The sequence below is a fragment of the Enhydra lutris genome, unplaced genomic scaffold (genome assembly GCF_002288905.1).
Source record: "Enhydra lutris kenyoni isolate GAN:26980312 unplaced genomic scaffold, ASM228890v2 scaffoldscaffold19, whole genome shotgun sequence".
Taxonomy (NCBI): domain Eukaryota; kingdom Metazoa; phylum Chordata; class Mammalia; order Carnivora; family Mustelidae; genus Enhydra; species Enhydra lutris.
The window spans coordinates 6,257,434-6,279,864 of NW_019154103.1; the positions used below are offsets into that span (position 1 = coordinate 6,257,434).

Sequence of the window (22,431 nt, forward strand, 5' to 3'; positions counted from 1 at the left end):
CGCGTCAACACAGGAGTTACACTCTCACAGTTCTGGAAGCCAGACATCTGAAATCAAGGTGTGCTCTGAGGCGTCTACCCCAGGGAGCTTGCTAATGCAGGTTCCTTCCCTGGCCCCCTGGACTGGCTGCAGGAAGCTTGAGCCGAGTGGAGATAAGAACTAACCATTTCAAACAGGCGCCTTAGGCAGTTCCGATGCACTTGGACAAAACCAGCCATGACAATGAAATTATAATCCAACCAACCCGTCCCTAGCCATGGACTCAGTCTCCAAACTTTCTAAGAGCCTGTATGTCAGACTGGAAAGAGTAAGAAGTTGGGCGTCCAGCAGGATTGAGTTCCAAACTGAGGTCCTCCACATAATAGCTGTGGGACCTTGGGCAAAATGCTTGACGTCTCTGGATCTCAGCCTCCAGTTCCGGAGAATGGGAATAATATACCTCTCGTGGTTGTAGTGTTAACTAACTGGCGATTACGTAGAATGCCAGCAGTAGGTTGAGGCAGAGACTGCCGCCCTTCACTAACTCATTCCTTCCTCTTCGCTGATACAAAACTAGACTATGTCTCCAAACATCCGGGATAGTTAGATATGACCACGTGGCCAGTGCTCGCCAAGGAAATGACTGTTGTGTGCTTGTGCTGGACAAAGGCTTAAGGAACAGTGCACCTACTCCATGTTTTCTTCCATCTTGCACTAACTGGAGGTAGATGACAGGCCCTAGGAAAGAGGGGAGCAACAGTTACACAAGGAACCTGGGTCTCTGAACTGCTAGACAGTGGAAAGCTACCACCACCAAGAAATCCCGCCTTGGTATTCTTTTGCAAATGAGTACGAAGCCTGTAAACTTTGAGAATCTATTTTTCTTTTTATTTATTTATTTATTTATTTATTTACGAGCACACGCGAGAGAGAGAATGAGAGAGAGAGCAATTGCCCAAGTGCAGGGGTGCTGGGAAGGGCAGAGGGAAAAGACTCCCAAAGAGACTCCATGCTGAGTGAGTAGCCTGATGTGGGGCTTGATTTCATGGCCCTGATATCACAACCTGAGCCAAACCCAAGTCCCCAGGAAATGTTTATCTTCTTTCTGCAGCTCCAAATTATAATTACACATTACCTAAAACTAGTGCAAGAGTTTTATTCTACTCAAAATACTTTTACAGGCTAGAACATGATCTCTCTGTGGTAGACAGAACTCAAAGATGGCCTCTCTGAGATTCTTATCCACTGGTTATTCAATCAACTGAACAAAGATCTAGGTACTTCTGTGAGGGAATTCTTTAGATGTAATTAAAGGTCCAAAACAAGTGACCTCAAAATGAGATTGTATCAAGGAACTGATTCAGTCATGAGGAGGGGCACCTGGGAAGTGCAGTTGGTTAGGACTCCCGGCTCAGTTCATGATCTCAGGGTCATGATCTCAGATTCTTGAGATCAAGCCCTGCCTCAGGCTCCCTGCTCAGTGGAGAGTCTGCTTAAGTTTCTCTTTCTCTCCTTCCCTCTCCCTCTGCTCCTTGCCACTGTACTCTCTGTCTCTAAAATAAATAAATCTTTAAAATACAAAACAAACAGGGCGCCTGGGTGGCATAGTCAGTTAAGCATCCTACTCTTGGTTTCAGCTCAGGTTGTGATCTCAAGGTTGTGAGATGGAGCTCCAGGCTGGGTTCCATGCTCAGCACAGAGTCTGCTTGAGACTCTCTCTCCCTCTGTCCCTCCCTGCTCTTCCCCCTACATCACTCCCCCACCCCCTGCACTCTCTCTAAAATAAATCTTAAAAACAAAACAAACAAAAAAAAGAAGGGAAAGTGAAAGTCAGAGAGATTCAACCGTGAGAAGGATCCATGTGCCCTTGCTGCTTTGAACATAGAGGGCTATGTGAGGAGGACTGGAGGGCAGCCCCTGGCTGGCAGCCAGCAAGGAAACAAGTCCTTCAGACCTACAGCCACAAAGAATTGGATTCTGCCAATTACTTGAGAGAAGATTCTTTCCAGATCCCAAGATAAGAGCTCAGTCTAGCCAACATCTTGATTTCCAACTTTGTGATACCCTGAGCCTAGAACTTAGCCAGGCCCACCCAGAGAGTTCTGACCTTCAGAACTATGAACTAATTTGTGTTGTTTGAAGCTGCTAAGTTTGTGGTAATTTGTTACAACAACAAAAGAAAAATAATATATTCTCTAAATGGTGGTAAGTTAGATGAGTTGCCATCCAAGTACCCTCTTAGATTTCCACTTGCTCAGTTCCTAGGGCTTGGTTGTATATTCGGGAGCTCCTTGCCCTATAGCACTTGTGATCTGGTGGGAACACAGTCTGGATGTCAGTTGGAGTTTTATGAGCAGAGATAATCCATTGCCCACGTCACTAGCCCCTAGATCCAAAACTTAGAAGTGGCACTGCTGTCAAGAAAGAAAAGTTGGGCAAAGCGATTACAAAGCCCAGTGTGCTCACCTTCAAGTAATGATAGTTGAGTCCCCTACTATGAAGCAAGTTCTGGAGAGCCTTTGCCTGTTCCCGCTTAGCTGGTCTTCATCTATTTCCACCATGTTTATTTTTCAAGTAGATTTAGGGCTCTGAGATAAAGTAACATATTAGGTGTTTTTAGTAGTTTTAGAAATTATTCACACTAATTTCAATAATAAAAGGAAAATTTCATATAAGGAGGCTACAGGAATGGGTGGTAGAAACTCAAAGTCAGGAAAACATGTGGGGAAGATCCTAGAACCAGGATCTGGAAAAGTGACCAGAGCTCTCTCACTCTGGTCTTGTACCTTGTATCTTGTCTCAGAAATCTTTCTTTATCTTATCTTATGGCAGATAGCCTTCTTTCCTACTTCTCTGGTCCATAGGACAAAAAAAAAAGAAAATGTGACCATGGAATGGCCTATATTTAATGGTGATTATCTGGCTACTGGCAGGGAGATAGCTCTTCCTCCCCAATATGCCCCTATCCTGATTCCAAATTTCAGGGGAAGGGGCACAAACTGGACCACCTTGGACCATTCTAGATTAATTCAACATTCTAGATTAATTCAACATTCTAGATTCCAAATTTCAGGGGAAGGGACACAAACTGGACCATCTTGGTCCATTCTAGATTAATTCATGCCATTCTAGATTAATTTACCAACTAAGTCGCCAACCCCCTAACCTGGGTGGTGAGTGGCTGTGGGCTGTCTTATTTATGAATGTGGCAATTCAGCCTATCTCTAAAACCCTTTGGAAGGAAGGGTCAGGGAGGGGATAATTCCTAGAGAAAATGTAGAGGGGAAGACAAGGCAAAGGGGGTTCACCCCATTCCTGATAGTGTGGTGAGATAGTAGTTACATGGCACCAGACTCTGTGCCTCCCACTATCTCAGTATCACTAACCAACTTGGTATAGTCACACCTCCTTGTGAAGCCATTCACCCATCCATTCATTTAACAAAGAGCAATTACACATCCCAGCATTATGCTAGGTACTTGGTACACACAATGGTGAAAAAAATCTGATATTCTGTCCTCTTGGAGACGGCAATATTACCACATAAATCAAAAAATAACAGTACTGTAAAAAAATATTAAACTTAGTCTTAAACCCACATCAGATCAAGGGTTGGGCTGAGGTGGTTGTCAAGAAATCTTCCTAAAGAACATGATACCTGAAAAGAATCTTGAAAATTAGTGAGACTGGTAGAAATAGGGGTAGGAAGAGTGTTCCAGGCAGCAGCAAGTTTCATTGCCAAGGAGGAGCATTTGGGGAAACCAGAAAGTAGTACAGAAAATTGACATGAGGTATATAGGGGTGAGAGTATTGGGAAATAGACTAGAAAGGTAAATAGAGACTAGATCTGAAGGGACCTGGAAACCATAAGCACATGATGATAGCAATGGGCTTCCTACAAAGGCATGAACTAAGTAACCTGAGTTAATTTCTTGAAAGGTCACCATGGCTTCTAATGGACTGGGAGTATCCAAAAATGGAAAGATGCAGGTGAGCAGTTGTTCCAATAACTGGTGACTAAGGTGGCCAAGGTGAACTAAGACAGCAACTTTGAAGATGGCAAAGAGCAAAGTGATTCAAGAAATGTCATTGCATGGGTCAAGAAAAGGCCATACAGTAGGTGGGGTGGTGAGAAAAAGATAAAGTTACTACTTGAGATAGTGGAAAAAAGACTGAGACTGATTCTATCAACATTTACTCAGCAGACTCACAAGGCTGAATCATGAACATTCCCGCAAACCTAAAGTTTTAGATTATCTGAGCAAGGAGGAGCTTATGAGTTACCTGTCCATGTGGTCGTCTGGGTTTTTTTGTCTCCAGTACAAACAGGAAGAGAACCTTTCAGGGTCATCATTACAAAAATTCAGTCAAATACAATGCAAAGCCAAAATGGTGGGGTGGAGGAGAACTGAAAATTTGATTGAGTTTCAACCCCCAGGTAGAACTGGGACAAAAATGACCAACTAGGCAGAGACCCAATTTGGATTATTAAAAGCTAATTCATCAGTAAGATCGGTACTGACTCTAAAAACAGAAGTAAATGAAGAGTCAGTTAAGCACAAAAGTTTTTGCTGTGATGTTATGCAGGAAGATCCAAACTGCACTAAATATGAAATTCCCTGCCAAGGAGAAATATAATCTTCCCTGATGGCAAAAGTCAGAATCTCATGACATCAGCCAGATAACCACAAAAGAATGAATCTTGTAATACAAGATGTCCGTAAGCCATCATGAGACTATGCTCTCCCCACTAACTAACCAACATTCATCATTCACTGATTCATTTACTTAACAAACACATTCCATTTCATAGCCATGTTTTTATTATGCTGACAGGTAAAATAGTGATCTACCTAAAATGTAAGCTTTCCAACAGGCATTTTTTTCTTCAATATTGTGACATGTATCTTTCTAAAACGGCTGTACACATACCACTTTTTCTGTATTAAAACCAACAAATAGTTATCTACTGCCTTTTTGTCCAAATAAAACTTATAAATTTTAACCCGGCTACTAAAGGAATTTTTAATTAAAAACTTTAATTTAAAATGTTTAATCTGGCCACAGTACCTGGCTAAATTCATTGTAGAAATTTCCAAAGAAGAATATTAAAAGCATAAATTCTAACACTCAGAAGCAATCAAGTCTATAAATTAGGACATATTGACAATATAGGTGACAGAGAAAAAAAGGAAACTGTAAGAAAAATGTTAAAATCTCCTTATTCCATATTATGATTGTATTATACATTTTCATATTTGGTGTCCCACCCTTGGGGGAGATAATACGTCCCTGTCTCATTGCATCAGCCCTGGGTGTGTGACTTGTGTGGCCCCCAGTGTGGGAAGGTTATATATTCCTACCCTGTTGACCTCAAGAGTGGCCATGGGACTTGCTTTGAGCAAAGTGAGGGTAACAGAAATGTGCACCACCTCGTGGTTCTTCCATCTTCTCTCTTTCTTCCATGTGATGAATGATAATTAGAAGGTAGGCAGGCAGGGACTACTCCCCCTCAATCCCCCCACCGCCCCGGCCCTAAAAGGAAACCACCCTTCAAAGGATTTACATCACCCTCAAAGGAGCCCTCCTCCCTTTCCCATGTGACAAAAACCTGATCAGATGGCAGGCACAGGGATAGTTAATCAGATTAAAATAGCCCACCAATAAGCCCATAAAAACCCCTAGACTTAGAAATTCCTGTGGCAACCCCTTTGTGTCCCCTCCTTCCTTCCTTTGTATTATTACTTTGCTGTCACTCAATAAACCTTACTTTGCTCTCCACCACTCTGTCTGGTCTACTGCTTCATTCTCTGAAGTGGCGTGACCAAGGACTGTGGGCACCCATGGAGAAAAAATCCTGTAACATGCAAGACCAGTGTAGGGGAGAAAAAATAATTTTCCTTCTACCTTTCTAAGTTCTAGGCTGGAGCCCCTATAATAAAAGAGAAAAACAGAACAAAGAGAGGTTTATTGACATGTTATAGTAAAGGAAAAAGAATTTTCACTCTACCCTTGAGTTCTTGGCTGAGACTCCTGTATTAATAATAGATGAGCAAGAGAAAAACAGAAGCTTATTAATATGTATATTTCATGTACACATGGGAGATAACCCAGGGGAAAATGAGTGACTCCCTGAGGTGGCTTAGAATTCAGGCTTAAATACTGTCTTAATAGGAAAAGGTGTGTGTGAGTGGGATAGGGTGGAGGGTGTAGGCTTTTTAGGGAGAGTAAATGATTTTAGAAAAGAGGAATGGGCCCTTAGGAGAATGGATGGGAGGTATGATAGTTTGGAACAGTTCATCTGGGTGTGATGTCAACTTCTAGTCTCTCCTGTGATGAAGTCCATCTTCCCCAGTTGATGACAATCCCAGGGAGTAGATTTATAATAACAGAGTTCCTTTTGGAGGATCTGTCTTTAGGCAAACAAGGGGAGTTCAGAAAAAGCTTCTCCCTGCACTTGCTGTTTTTAAAGTACCTACAACTCAAAATAATATGCCCAAGTGGCATGTTTGTTACCCATCATTCTATACTTTGTGTACACATGGAGATACCCACAATGAAATAACTCTCAGAAACAGGTTACAACTCAGGCTTAAATAACAGCTTCAGCTAAAGACAAAAGAAAGAACAGTGTGGGGAAGGCCAGTTATGGGCAAGTAACCAGAAAGAGCATGGTAAACAAGAGTAAGGTTTTTATGCAGATTTAAGTCACTTACCTCCTCCGTTGATAAGGGTCTAAAGTTGTCTCCAGCAATTAACATTTCTCCTTTCTGGTACACAGAGGATGGGGGGAATATAACTGTAAATTTACACCCTGCTTTCAGGAAATAGGGAGAGAGCAGAGCTTTTCTTCTGTTTCTTCTCAATTACCTTCAGCTCAAAATAATCCTTATGCAAAGTGACATATTTTGGTGTGCCATATTCTGCTACCCTTCATCAGCAAAGTGTCAAATAGAGGCTGCTGTATCAACCTGCCTTCCGAAGTGAAGAGAAACAAACAGAACTACAGACAGCCCACAGCTGAATGTAACATGAAAGAGAGCAGAACTTTAGTCACTATGAACCACTGAGACTTTTGGAGTTGCTTGTTACCACAGCATAACTGAGCCTACACTGACTGATACATCCCAGGTGTCAATTGAGTTTTTACATCTGAAGAGAACTTTCAGTGGCGCCTGGGTGACTCAGTGGGTTAAAGCCTCTGCCTTTGGCTCAGGTCATGATCCCAGGGTCCTGGGATCGAGCCCCACATTGGGCTCTCCGCTCAGTAGGGACCCTGCTTCCCCCTCTCTCTCTCTGCCTGCCTCTCTGCCTACTTGTGATCTCTGTCTGCCAAATATATAAATTTTTTAAAAAAAATCTTTAAAAAAAATGAAGAGAACTTTCAGGCACTGAGATAAGTAAGTTGAGTTTCAACTTATGTTTGATATATACAAATAATGTATTTTAAATTTTCATTTCCAAGCCTTTAAACTCATGTAATTTTATTTACAAATTGATGAAATTTTTTGTTAATATTTTATTATCCAATTTTATTTGGGTTTGATTGATAAATTTATAAGCCTAATTGGCAAATTAGGCTTTCAAATTTAATAAACTACACCCTAATATTTATCAAATTTTTTAAATTAAGTTTTAGAAAATTCACATTACAATCTAATATATTTGATTTTCTCAAGTCCTTCAAAAATCCCAAAAAAGTATTCACATTTCTATAGACTAAATCTTTCTAAACATTTGAAACACGCTAAATATAAAGTTCAACTATATAAACTTAATAATTTATAACTTAAACATTTAAATAGTGACTTTAAACTTAACTACCTGTATGTTCTTATGAATTGATATTTTAAGTCTAATTAATCAGTCTCTTTTCTTGCCTTGTCACCCTAAAAGGCAAAAAACGTACTACATACTATAATGATTACAAAACTTATTTCTAGATAAAATTCATTACTAGACATAACTTACCTTGTCATCAGAGTTTTTGTAAGTATTCTTTACTGGCAATATCAGAATATTCCAGACCCTCATACTTCCTGTCCTAAGATATGCAGTGTGCTTCTCTCCAGGGAGCCCTGAGCCCTACCTTGGGCTTCTGCCTAGAATGTCAGAAGATGGATGTACAAAGTAGCCCCTGAGGGCCACAAAGAAAAAGCCAGAAATTCACAGTAACCTTTGGCTTTAAGTCCTTGAGATACTGAACCAAATAGTCAGGTGTTTAAGACACGGAGGTCCCATAGATTACTCCAGGGCAATTCCTCACTAATATAATTGCTATACAAATAGAAAAGCCGAGAAAGCTCTACATACGAAGAGAAAAAAATTGATCTGAAAGGGTAGTTTGGGTGGCGGCAGGGGTGGTGTGGTAAAGAAAAGAAGGAAAAGGGATAGGAGAATGGAGATTTGGCAACCTCTGTAAAAACAATTGCAATTATTCAGAATTTTGAGAAAAATTTGCCCCTTTCCCCTGTGTAAAACAAGGGTTAGAACAGTAAGGGCCATGGGATCTTTGTGAGGATTATGCCAGGCACGCATCAGGGCTTCCATAAACATGAACTACCACTATCCTTTTAAACTGGAATTCCAGAACGGATTAGAGCTGGGGACTGGACACCATAAGACATGCAGAAGCCCATTCTCTCTCTGCCTCCCTCTTCTCTTTGACTTCTCCTCTGCAAATCTGCTTCAATCCTGTAGCTTTCCTGCAAACTGGGTTTGTGTCCATAATGCCTAAAAGAGTCACTAACAACATCTTTTAAGTTTCCCACCCCCTTGAGGTACCTGGGTGGCTCAGGCAGTTAGGCGTCCAACTTTTGATTTCGGGCTCAGGTCATGACCTTACAGTTGTGAAGTTAAGCCCCACATCCAGCTCTGCTCTTATTGGGGAGCCTGCTTGAGATTCTCTCTCCCTCTGCCCCTTACCCCACTCTCTCTCTCTCTCTCTCTCTCTCAAAGTATAAATAAATAAATAAATAAATAAATAAATAAAATCTAAAAAAAAAAAAAAAAAGAAGAAGAAGAAGAAAGAAAAAGAAGAAAAGAAAAGTTTTCCCACCTTCTTGGTTCAAGACTGCAGCCACTCTATGGCTGTATTTTCAGTTCTAAGCCCAAATTTCCAGAGAGGTGCTGCTATGAAGAGATGAGCATATGGGTACATTTTCTGGCTGTGCACACTTGTGGGCATGTTCTGACTTAAGACCCTCTCCTCACCTTGACCAAACTTTAGTCAAGCTCCTCTGGGCTCTCTTCTTGACTAGGCCTGGGCTATCCATGTCCATCCTATCCTTGCCAGGCCCGCACAGCCCAGTCTTAGCAAAAGCCCCCCCATCCTTGACATGGGCTCTTCATCCCTCACCCACCCCCCCAACTTTTTAAAAGATTTTATTTATTTGACAGAAAAAGCATAAGCTGAGAGAGAGGGAGAGGGAGAAGCAGACTCCCCACTGAGCAGAAAGCCTGACACAGGGCTCCGCCCCTCACCTTTGATGTATAAATCCTTGGTATGCCCTTAACAAGAGTCTGCTTAGGTCAGTTTATCAAGAATCCCTCCATTTGGTGACGTGGAGCTTAGCATATGCAACTCTATTTTGGGCCTGTTGTCTTATTTTTAACAGCCTGATCTCTGCCCTGTTGTAGAACTCCAAGGACAACAGTCCCGAATAAAATCTTCCTTACTGTTTTAACAAGTGTCAGAATAATTTTCTTCTTTGACAGTTCACACACACCCAGGGCTTGGGTAGCACTCCAATAGTTTTCTAAACTATTTTTCATTTAACAACGTATCTGAACACATTCAATGACATATTTCCAACAGCACTATTTTATTAGCTGCTTATCATTTCTCATATGCCATAAGTAAAATGTGACCTCAGGGTCATGATAAAGCCCTCTCAGCTAAGACCTCAGAAAGATCTGAGGGAGTGATTCTCAGATCCTCCTGGCTAGACAAAAAGGCTTCTGCAAGAATAGGAGTACTGTTACACAGCACTGACCCGCAGCTGAAAGCAGAGATCTATCTAGAAAAGATCGGTGGAGATGGCTTTTATCTGACCTATTGAATCTCACTAAGATTCCCAGAGAACACAATGTTTCTAAGAGAAATGAGCCAAAGCACCACAGCTTACACTGAGACAGAACCATTCAAACTAAAGCCACTGACTCCCAGTCATTATGGGCTGAAAGCAGGCTGAGCTAACTACTGAGCTGCAAATCAAATTTCCTTATGGAAAAAGAAAGGAGGTTCCAGAAAGTGGTGCTAAGAATGAAGTCACCGTCCACTTGAAGACCACGCTCCCAGGGGTGGTTCCTTCGGTGTGGTCCTGTGGGTGCAGAGACTAGGGACCTGAGGAAAGTTATCTCCTTCTTCTGATCTTAAGATCTATGTCAATAGGGACAAGGTAACTAGAATAGACAATCCCTTTCAAAACAGGGTGTAAATACCAGTGAAATCTGAATGAGGTGATTTAGTTGAGACTTTCGAGTGCTTCTGATAAACCAAATAAGATGAGGACAAATGGATTCAGCAACATGGAGGTTACCAATGGCCCGAAAAAGCAGCTTCAGGTAAAAGGTGTGTGCGAGGCCCTGTTGCAATGGGTTCAGTTCAAGAGCGAATGGAAGAAATGATGGCAATGACAGAAGTAGAGACTTTGGATATTCCTGAATTCTCACACAAAAACAGAATACTTAGCACAACCAAACACACATGGGCAACATTTGCAACAAAAAATGGTGCACCCCAAAGTACAAGAGAGCCAGAAACCTGCACAGGATCATCATCTAGGTGGGAAGACGCAGAGGGGAAAATGAAGCGAATGACAAATTCACAGAGACAGAAAATAGAACGGCAGTGCAAAGTCAGGCGCTGGTGGGAAGCTGCCATTTAATGGGTACAGGGCTTCCGCTTTGCAAGATGAGAAGAGTTCTGGAGATTGGTTACACAACTGTACGGATGTCCTTAACACTATGGACCACAAACTTTGAAATGCTTAAGGTGGTCCCTGTTATATTATGTGTTATGTATAATTTAAATACTCAGGAAACTAATCTCACATTTAAAAAAGGACTAGAAGAATCAAGATTAAATTTATGGGATGCCTGGGTGGCTCAGTCGGTTAAGCACCTGCCTTCAGCTCAGGTCCTGGGATCCGAGTCCTGTTTCACTGAGATCCTGCTCAGTGGGGAGCCTGCTTCTCCTTTTGCCTGCTGCTCCCCCTGCTTGTGCTCTCTCTCTGACAAATAAATAAAATCTTTTGAAAAAAAGATTAAATTTCACACAAAGACATTGTAATAAAAATAGCAATACTATACCATGCTACTAAAGAAAATTTTAAGAACCTACATGAATGAAAAATAACCCTAGATCAGAAGACTTAATGTTGTTATAATGTCAACTCTTTCCAAAATAGTCTAATGACACAATGCCATCCCCCTCAAGCCTAAATTTTCAAGGAAAATATAAAAGGCCTAGAAAAGCCAAATCTTGAAAAAGAAGACCCATGTTGGAACACTTCTACTACCTTCCTTAGAGACTTGCTCTAATTCTCATATTTGAGAGAGCGTGGCACTAGCCTAAGAATAGGAAAAAGGAAGGAGCCCACAAAAGCTGTGGGGTGGGGGCAGTGAAGGAAACAAAAAAGTTGGGTTTTCATGTTTATAGTTTCATTATTAAGAATCAGAAAAGATTCTATGAGCTTGAGAGAAAGATGATTAACACCTGAAGGCAACATCTTTGGAAAATACCACCTGGAGGACTTCTAATTATAAAAAAATCCAAAAATCAAAACAACAGCAACGTAGTTTTCCATTTTAATTTTTATTAAAGTACAGAGTTAACAAGTTCTGAGTTTTCTACATAGGAAAAGACTGGTCAACTTCAGACACTTCATAGAAAAATTAGCATTCAAAAAACAAATATAAACCCACAGTTGCCTTTGTGACTCAAGGGAAGAAAATAACTTTTAAAAAAGTTACCAAAACTCTAACCATATCCAAGGCTATTATAAATTTCAAACAGTAAATTTATCACACATACTACATTTCAAATTCTAAATAGAGCAAAACATAAACCCATAATTCGGCTACAACTAGTTGTTTTGGAAAAGTTTTAAAAAATTAACAATGTTACAATTATAAAACTTTCGTAAAATTTTTTTTTTGCAAAAGTAAAAAAAGAACTTAAATCTTTAATATAGGAAACCAAAACAATCCTCTTAAATTTCTTATAAATAACTCTCAAGACATATATTACACATCTGTTGCAAACTTTCTTTACCTGAGAGAACTTCCCAGGATCCTTCACCCAGAGGATTACCTTAAAGAGTTCTTCATCACTTTACTCACATAAATATGACTAAACTCCTAAAGAAGCAGATTTGGACATATGTGGTTTTAATCTATCCTTACCCAATTAAGTTCTTCTGAAGGAATTTTGTTTAATAACAAACAAAAAACCCTCTTTGGTAAAAGCCAAATATTTCCCCCTTTCAAAATGAATGCCTCTGCAAATGATTTACTGAGGAAGAAAATTTTTAAAAGGTAAAGATCTCTAGAATGGCCAGCCGTTAGTTGGAAAGATCTATGTAAACAGCTCTCTAGCTCTGTAGCGTAGGTCCAACATGAGAGCCCATCTCTGCCTGAAATGCAACACCGAGATGAATGTGTCTGAGGCTTTACAAGCATTGTAAAGAAGGCGGGAAACATGGTGACCTTAAGAAAAAAAGCAGAGGGAGTTAGTCCTATTAGGAGAGTATCCTACAGAGAATTCCATGAGCTGAGGGACTCCTGCACTGTCCCTGATTAAGGAGGACCCAGTGTTCTCTCTGGACAGGCAGGGTCGTAGCCCAAGGTCACACCCTTCTTCATTATAGGTTAAAACTGATTTCACTTCCAAGAGGTGTAGAACACAAATATACACTGAAATGAAATGCTATTTAGAAAGGCAGTCAAAGGAGAAAAAAAGCCCAGGTGGCTTAAACAAAGGCTCTGGAATTCCCTTTGCAGGGTAACATGAAGCACCAATGGTGATAAACGTTTGGCTAAAATTAAATAAGTACATAATCTTAAATAGGCAGAGGGGGACAATAGGGGGGTGAGGGTGGGGATTAGCGCTACATGAAGGTCACCCAGAATGAAGGATCCTCTGAGGAACTGGAAATTTTAAAAAATGAGGTGGGGGGCCCAACTGCTGGCCATTCCTGATGGGCACCAGAACCCCAAATCTCCGTAACCCCTCCGTCCAACAGCCCACATGCACACAGTCCTTCAACTCCAAGAAAGAGCCCCAAACACCTCTGGGGAACAATTCTTTCAAGCTATTTCCCAAGAACGGAGAGGACAAAAGCAAAACCCGCTAACCATTATTACAAAAAACTCAACCCAGTAAGGACCGAATCGGGTTTCCAAAAGCTTTTGACAGAAAAGTCTCCAGCCTTAACTCAGATAACCCATCTAGGTATACAGCAACATTCCCAGAAGAATCCCTTCCCCCACCTAGTGTTTTTACTCATGAAAATGAGAGGGGAAAATATTTCCATATCTAAGGAATAGCACAAAAGAAACATATACATAGTTTTTAAAAAAAATTTCTTTCACATCACTAAAGGAGTCTGACCAGCAGCTACTGGGAATGTACTTTTTAAAATCATGTACAGAAAGGTGGAGGAAGCAAAATTATTTTAAAAAGAGATCAGTGAACTTATCCAATGAACAGCATCATTACAGCAACTGAAAGCAATTGACACAATTTTTCCAGTTTCTCAAATCACAATAGCACGAGAATGTAGGTTCTTTATACTCACAAACATTAACTCATCACCTGAGTACTGTTTATAACAATTAATAATCATTAAAGTCAACTTATTTATATGCCCTCAGTCCTTCGAGTATATTCACATCTCTCCCATCATTCAGATAAACTTGCTTCGATTCTGTTGAGGATAAAAATCAGAGTGACTGCAACTCTATGTCTTCCATCAGACTACACTTCAAGAAGAACTTTGGGCCACAAACTAATTTGAAGCAGCTGGCGAGCACGGTTTGGCTGGGCCAGCTGAAGAAGGAAACTCTGAGGGCCCTGCCACTGGCAACGAATGTCCTTTCCTTTCTGTTTCCCTAAGCTTCTTTCTGCAGGGGAAGCCTGCCAACAAAGGCCAGCCAAGGAACAGGAGCCTTGTCAGCTGGACCGTGACCTGCCCTGAGGCCAGTTCTCAAGTCACATAGTTGGCTGCCCAAAGCAGCTAGACTCGGCAGGAAGAAAACGCAATAAAACTAGCATCCCAGCTTTTGATGGGACTCTTCTCGAGGTCTTTCCTAAAGCCACTCTCGGCTTACTGCCCTGTGTCACCGTGCCAGCCACTGCCACAGTTCCTGCCGGGGGGTCCCACACACAGCCCAGTCCCTCAAACTGTCCCCGACCCACAGAGCTCCCAGGCTGATGGGCTTAACAGGGGCTGCGTGTGACGGCTTTCCATTCTGTGACGCCAGAGGACCTTTCAACTGCCAAGCTCGAAGAACTTCTGGCCTAAAATAAGAAATTGGATAAAGTTTGCAAAACAAGGCTCTCACTCATACACGAGTGCCTTTCAAAACGGAATCTCAAACATGAGAAATAAGGCAAGATTCTAGAAGAATTCGTCCACTGAATTTGTCTCCCCGCTTGTGTTCCTGGGAGGAGGGCAAAGGAGCAGAAATGAAGAATCTAATTCTCCAGGCCAGCATTTTGGCACACTGAGACCCGATTCTGCCCAACTCGGCAGGATAAACAAAGGACAGGCCAAGTATCTCTATTCTCAGACCCTCTGTGCCATCGCTTCTCGGCCTTTTGGCTAAGATCAAGTGTAGTATCAGACCCTCTGTGCCAGAGAGCTCGAGAGGACCCTCTCCACCCTTACAGGGCACTCACAGGAGCCTCCGCACTGCATCTCCACTGGGTCCCTGACGGACTTTCCGCTGAGAAAACTCTTCCCTGACTGAGGACAGACATCAACACTGAACATGAGTATCTTCTTGGGCAGCTGCGTAAAGTCAAATCTCTTACGAGGATTACTTTACAAGTTTGTATTTTTGGAAATCTCCGTGGATGTTGCTTATGGCTTAATTAAATACCCACCTCCCCACTACCCATCCCCCAACCCCCAACCCCCCATCGTTTCTTTTAAGTATATTTGGCCACTTCAACAACTTGTACAATAGGCCTTATCTGGTCAGCCCAGTTTGAGGTGTTGCTTGGAATCCTCACCTCAGCAAATTTACTCCAAAAACCACAGTGAGTATTATCATTCACATTCCAGATCCAGGAAACAAGAGCCCTTATGCTTTTATAACTTCAAAGGCCTCAAGGTGGAAAAGAAACTGGCTGACTTTCACAAAAAAAGAGAGGTGCCGTGGGCTTCGGTCAAGAAGCGACTTTTCAGGTAAGGTCCTAGAGTACTGTTAAAATTAATAGTAGAAACAAGTAAGAACGATAGCCTTCCACCGTTCAGGCAAAGAAAACAACATGGATATTGTTCTATAATCATGTGAACACCACCACAAACAGGAGTCATGATTATTGCCGGAACTCGGATCAGGAACGAATAGTACAGTGGGGGAACCACACGGTAATGACGGCAAATTGTGCTTTTTCACATTATAGCAAAGACGGCGAGGCCAGACAGGATGGGGGACCTCTGGGAAGGGCAAGGGTAGAGAGTGAAGTTGTGATTCCCAGCACCACAGCCTCAAAGGGAAACGTCTAGGGACCAGGAGGAAACAGCACAAGGGTGGAGTTCAAAGCAGGTGCTTCCTCTTGTACCCTATAAATACCAAGTAGCTGGGGGCAGCAGGACAAGTGCTGGCTGCAGAGCCCGCTGCAGACGAGGGTCCCGGCTGAGGTGCGTGACAGGGGTCTGCATTCTGTCAGGGGCTGAGGGCTTGAGATTTTGGCAAGTTTTTCTATTCCAAGGATAAGAATGACAAGGGCAGATTTATCCCTGTTGTGCCCCAAACTCTGTTTTGGTAAAAAAACAAAAACAAAAACAAAAAAATAACATACAGAAGGAAAATACTAGCCTAATTTCTATTCCAGTTTTTAGGGCTAAGACACACACAAAATATATTATCCCTCAGGATCAGCTTGATTGATTTGAATTTCAATTCTTTTGGAGTAAAATGGTTCTTTCTCTTGATTTTCCAAATTAAAAAGTCAATCAGGTGATTTTTTTTTTTTTCCCCTCTGAAAGCCTTTTTCAGATTCACTCAAACCAGCCAGAGGATGCCAGCTTTTCACAAAGCACCAGTCATGGCTCAGACCCCTGGGACACTTCTTCAAAGCATGTCACTTCCAACCTGCAGGCCGGCTCAGGTCCTCCTCACACGGAGAACTGCCGAGAGGGACAGCAGAGGGGAGCGACCAGGGTCGCCAGGTATAAGAGCACACACATCCAGCAAGAGGCCATCTTGACCCAGAAGATGGACCAGCTTCCGCTGAAGAAGGTTTCGATGTTGGCACTTTCATAGCTGTGGAAACAAGAGCCAACTGTTGTCAGAGCAAGAAGAGAACAGGCAGAGGGGAGGTCTCTTCCAGAAGGGGTCTCCCTGCTCCCATAGTCTCCAGTCTTTCTGTTGTTCTATTTTCTTTTTCCTAACAGCTCGATTCAGATACGACTAACATTATTTAAAGTGTACACCATTTCCCCACCTCCTCCCAGCCCCTGGCATTCACTGATCTACTTGACTTTCTGTCTCTCTGGATTCGCCTATTCCGGATATTTCATATAAATGGAATCATGTGGCCTCTTGTGACTTGTTTTTAAGATTTATTCATGTTGTAGCATGGATCAATACTTGATTCCTTTTTATTGCTGAGTATTATTCTACTGTATGGAGATAACGTATTTTGTTTATCCATTCATCAGCTAATAGCCATTTGGGAGGCTTCTACTTTTTGTCTGTGATAAGTGATGCTACTATCAACGTGTGTGTAGAAGTTTCTGTGTGACTACACTTCTTCTTCCTGTTGGGAATATACCTGGGATTCGAACAGCCAGATCCTACCATAACTGTGTTTAACATTTTGAGGAACTGCCAAAGTGTTTTCCAAAGTGGCTGCACTGTGTTTACGATCCTAGCAGGAGTTTTTGTAAAAGATTCTAATTTTTCCCATATTCTTGACAACATCTGTTATTTTCTGCCTTATTAATTATAGGCCCCTCCATCAAGCTTGCCATGCCAAAACTTGCCAGGAATTACCAAAGCATTAGATGCATTGGGGATGCATTAGAAGCTTCCTCCTCCTCTCTTCTTCCTAGGATATTCTGGAAAAAATCTCCCGACGAAGCCTTCTGCTGGCCGCAGCATCCCCAAGCCCCACCTGGTATTCCTCATTCCTCTTCCTCTTTTTTCTCCCTAATAGTCAGTGCCATCTGCCTACTGCATTTGGATCACAGGCTGTCTCCTCCACTAGATTATAAGCCAGCCATTTACAAAGGGGCAGCATGTAGGAACTGCTTGGATAGTTGCTGCGTGAATGCATAAAATAAAGCACAATGAGCCTAAATGTCTATCCCATGCATATTCTGAGTTATAACACAAAACTGGTTCAGTGAAAAATGATCCAAAAAGAATTAAAAAGAATTTCTATGTAGTGACAGGGAAAGTGAGATCCATCATGGATTACCAAGTTTAAAAAACAAAACAAAGCAAAAGAAAAAAAAAAGCTCAAGGGGAAACACATATAATTGTATCTATGTTTTAAAGATTGCACGGGCTTGGGGGCTTCTGGGAGACTCAGTTGTTAAAGGGCTGCCTTTGGCTCAGTCAGGATCCCTGGGTCCTGGGATCGAGCCCCACATCAGGCTCCCTGCTGGGCAGGAAGCCTGCTTCTCCCTCTCCCGCTCCCACTGCTTGCATTCTCCCTCTCGCTGTCTGTCAAATAAATAAATAAAATCTTTTTAAAAAATCGCACAGGCTTGTAAATGCACAGAAAAGGAATGAAGGAATATGCGCTACCATAGCACGGGTTGTGGGGCATGAGGATCAGGAAGTCCCAGGATTAAAAGCATGTCTGCTGACTGCTGAGACCCCAGGACTGTTTCCGTGTAGGTGAGCACAGCAGGACTTGGAGAAGAGTTAAATGACTCCAGGAGATTGGATCTGGGACTCAGTGTGGCTCCCAGCATTTAAAGAATAGAACTTAACTTGATTGTCTAACGACTGTCCCTTCTTAAATGTCTAAGACAATGGGCCACTCACTTGAACCAGCTGGTGACGGTCATCATCACATAGAGGGAAGCCAAAAAGAACACGAAGTGGAAATAGGAGTAGCTATACACGGTGCCTCTCTTCTCATCATAAATGACCCGCGGTCCCTCCTTCACGTTCTGCTGCTCTTCAGTGTCTGTGAGGCACAAAGCGAGCGCAAGCTCATTGAGTGGACACATGCACGCCTGCTGCCCCCGCAGAGCCACGCTCACTCATTTCCACCCCAGGGGCTGGTGAGTAGAGAAAGATGGCAGAAGCCATGTGTAGCCTCAGGCGATTTCATCCACACCCTCTGTGCAGAACCCTCACCCACCCCCAGGACCATTCTGCACAGGGTAAGTTTCCCAACCTCACATTCATTTGAACAGAGCAGAAGAGAGCCCATATAAATGGAAAACCCATGCTCAGCTCAGAGGGAAGTGAAAGGGCATGACAAGTGTTTTCAAGCCCCAGGATGCTCCAGTCCAAGAAAGAAAGAAGTTAAAGCAGAGAAATTTTCAAAATTTTCATTCCTTTGGAAAATGTACTCCCTCCTCTAAGTCTCACTTAGAATTTACCTTACATATGAGCCGGCCAGAATACCAACATGAATACAGCCAGCGATCGATCGCTCAGAAAGAATGTGAAAGTAGAGCAACAGTATACCAGCTCTGGAAGAAAACCTTCCTCTTACCATTCAAGTTATCCGGGTGTGAATCCCAAACACCTACAGACTAGACCATGGGAGGGAGGTTGTCTACTTACCCTCTCCATCAGGGCCGAAGCAAAAGCAACAGCGGGCTACCTGCAAGGGCAAAACCCAACAGCGTCAGGTGGCGTTTCTACCGTCAGGAAGGCATGAAGGCCATCCCTATGCTGTGTCAAGCCCTCCGTGCGAACCCGAGGCCAGGCTCAGAACTGCGCTCATGGACCCCTTTCAAAGGATCTGACTAAGCATCTGTTCTTCCCAAGTGCTTCAGTGATGGTGACAGGAAACAGACATGGAGGTGAGCCACCCAGGTCCCCTTCAGTGGTGCTCACTTAGTGCTCACTCAGCTCCCTGGGAGTGCTGGGCACAGCCTCTAGACGGCAGCTCCCAGGCGTTCCCTCAGCCACAGGGCCAGCCTTCTCAGGCAACCCACGCTGAACTGGCTGCTCGAGGCAGGGAGGTAGAGGTGCAGCCACTGACCCTTGGCGACAGCTCTGATGGGTCATATCTGCTCTGGGGCACTGAAGGGGTCAACAGAGGCTTTGTCCCACCTCTGGGGCCTTTTAACTTCGCCCAATCTTGCCTCCTTCCCTTCCACCAACGTTGATCCCTAAGGGACACCCTGCACCTCAACTCTGCCTTGGCAGCTGCTTCTGGAAAACTCAGCCTGAAACACAAGGTGAACAAGACTGGTCCCCCCACCACAGAGCTCATTCCTGGTGACGATTTGCTGTACTTGCTAGGTGTGGGAGACAGTGGAACTGGCAGAATCAGAAATGGTCAAGCTAAGAGGTCTGGAAGCAGGAGGTCCGCCTACATTGCCGAAGAAATCAGGCTGCTCAACTACCTGTCTCTACAGAGGCAGAGGTGCTGGGGACCGGGTTGGATGGAGGGGATACTTTCCTTTGAAGAGTCTCTGGCACCTTTTAAATTTTGTACCATGTTTCTGACCTAGTCAAAACAATAAACTAATAAAAAACTGGATTACAAAAAATTAATACATGATTTCAGAAAGACTCTGATAACCAGAGTAAGAAACATTACACGCTGGGGCACCTGGGTGGCTCAGTCGGTTGGGTGTCTGCCTTCGACTCAGGTCATGATCTTAGGGTCCTGGGATCGAGCCCTGCATTGGGCTCTCTGCTCAGTGGGGAATCAGGATCCTTGCTTCTCCCTCTGCCCTTCCCCCGCTCATGGTTTTTCTCTCTCTTTCTCAAATAAATAAAATCTTAAACAAACAAACAAATAAAAAGGAACATTCCACATAGCAAGACCAGCTGGGAAGTACTGGGTCCTTGGCACTCTCAGGCTGACAGTATTTGTACTGGAAAGAACAGAGAGCCAGGGACAAGGACATAGGAGCTCCAGCCTATATGCCGCAAGGCCAAACCCCTGTTTCCCTACTACATCAGGGACACTTCTAATAGAGGGAATGGACTTGACAGAATCTTGGATCAGGTGACACAGTCTAAGATCCACTAATCACGCAAGGGGCTCAAGACATGGTATCCTGGGGTCCTGGTTCTTCTGAAACTTAACTTAGCATAAGAAACTACTAACTCTCTCTTTCAAAGGTATATCCTGCGAAACCTGATACAAAGGAGAGCAAACCAACTTCCGTTTTGCATGCTCTCCAGGTCAGAAGAAAACACTGGGACACTTTCCTTAGCACGAGAAAAAAAACATCCTCTTCAGTCTAACTCGGGGACGTGCTATTCTTCGGGCTTGCGCTCTGCACAATAGGGATATTGAAGCCACTGTGCACAACCCCAGCCAGCAGGTGGTCACCCGGCCGTGGTGAGAACAAACGCGTCCCTTCTAGAGACCCTTCTCTTCTGTGTAGGAAGCAGTAACCTATTCAGACTCAGCAGAGCCTTCTCCTTTTTTAAGGGACAGAAAGAGCCGTTGAATGCTGCTGGCAGCCTGACAACCCTTCATAATGTTCACTGTCTCCAGGTCAGGTGCAGGAGAGACCGTCCCCACAGCCCCAGCTGCAGAGAAGAGTGTCCGTATCTGGACACATACCAGGGCTCCTCCATCCGGGGAAAGCTCTGAGGACACGGCAAGGGGGGGTGGAGGGCTGGGGGGTCAGGCGGGGTCTGCAGCAGGGCTGGGAGCCGGCACTGAGCTCTCGCAGCAGAGTTCGGGAACATGGACTCAGGAGCCAGGGTGCCCAGGTCACAGTGCCAGCAAATCAGAAGCTTAAGTAACTTTTCTGTCTCTCCCTTCTGTTTAAACAGAGTTTATAAAGCCCTCACTGGGTTTTTACAGGGTTGAAATGCGATCACAAATACAGTGCTTAGAACAGCGCCTGGCATGTAACAAGTGCTGTGGTCTCAGCCATTATTGGAACCCTGTATTCCTTCCATCCCTGGGGTCAGCCTTTTCCCGGCTGCCTCCACGGGATTAGCCCTTTTCTGACCTTGATGGATGTTCCAAGGGCCTCCGCAAAAGACTGTGGCACAAGTAAGGAAGTGACAGGCTTCCTGCTAACCAAAAGGCATCTACTGCTAAACCCCCTGATTCTCTGGACCTCTACTGCTCCCAGGTCCTTACCCAGAAATGCCCACCTGACCGAACCGACGCAATGAGACAAGCTAACGTGTAGACAACGCTCAGCAGTGTGGCAGGGAGGGATGCTCGTTCCTTCCCTTCTGTGTTATACCTGTCTGTGGCCTTCATACATAGCATGACCGTAAGGTTATGTGTAATAGCTGTTCTGGAGAAGAATGGACTAGAAGTTAACGCACACACGCACGCACACACACACACACACACACTCCATTATGACAGGAGGAAAACGCAGAGAGCAGCCCAACAAAGCAACCCAGAGGGGGAGCAAGGCCACACTAGAGGCTGATTCTGTTGGATGAAAATCAAAGATTCATTTTAATCCCATCGTCTCTACATTATTTTTTTCTGTACAAAAATTGTGTTCTTTCCTGAGGAGAAAAATGGGATCATGGAATGCAGATCAATAAAGACACAAACACACAGAAAGAGCCTTCCTGAAAAATGGGTCTTCTGAGATGAAGTAGGGCAAGGGAGGGAAATGAACTTACTTCCAGTTCCGGAGCTGCGTATCGCCCCTGCAGAGCATCAGAACTTGACCTTGTTGTCGATGTCAAGCTAAGAAACAAACACACACATTATATTCCGTCCGAGGAAGGGCAGAGCCCCCTGGCCAGTGCTCTCATGAGAGGCTCATGGTGTCCAGCTCTGGCTCCTTAAAAAGAATTGTCTATTTCAAAATTCCGCTTTACTCCAAAACTGACAGACCATTTCTACAGTTGTCTTTTTACACAGATTGCATTAGATCATTCTAAGCCAGAGAAGTTTGTCAATAAAGAGATAAGGTATCTTTTGGTCCTATTATCTCGATTTTCACCTCTCCTCCCTCAAAACACCAAGCCAAAAGGATTTTCTGATTTCCATTTTATGTTTCTACAACTTTTGATTAGTCTCACTTAGAAGGGATCAAAACCAATGAAAGAACCCAGAGATGGCATTAAAACAAAAAA

At 43.4% G+C, this 22,431-nt stretch overlaps 1 protein-coding gene across 1 annotated transcript in view; it reads right to left on the minus strand.

Annotated features, from left to right (window-relative positions):
- Nucleotides 1-16,190: 16,190 nt before the first annotated feature.
- Nucleotides 16,191-22,431, minus strand: part of LOC111148423 (serine incorporator 5) — a 96,501-nt gene continuing 90,260 nt past the window's right edge. Inside the window, exons 9-12 of the mRNA XM_022504950.1 lie at nt 21,973-22,039; nt 18,967-19,006; nt 18,214-18,358; nt 16,191-16,479 (exon numbers count right to left, since the gene is read on the minus strand). Coding sequence (XP_022360658.1) covers nt 16,332-16,479; nt 18,214-18,358; nt 18,967-19,006; nt 21,973-22,039 — 400 coding nt within the window. The 3' untranslated portion in view covers nt 16,191-16,331. The remainder of the gene's footprint in view (nt 16,480-18,213; nt 18,359-18,966; nt 19,007-21,972; nt 22,040-22,431) is intronic.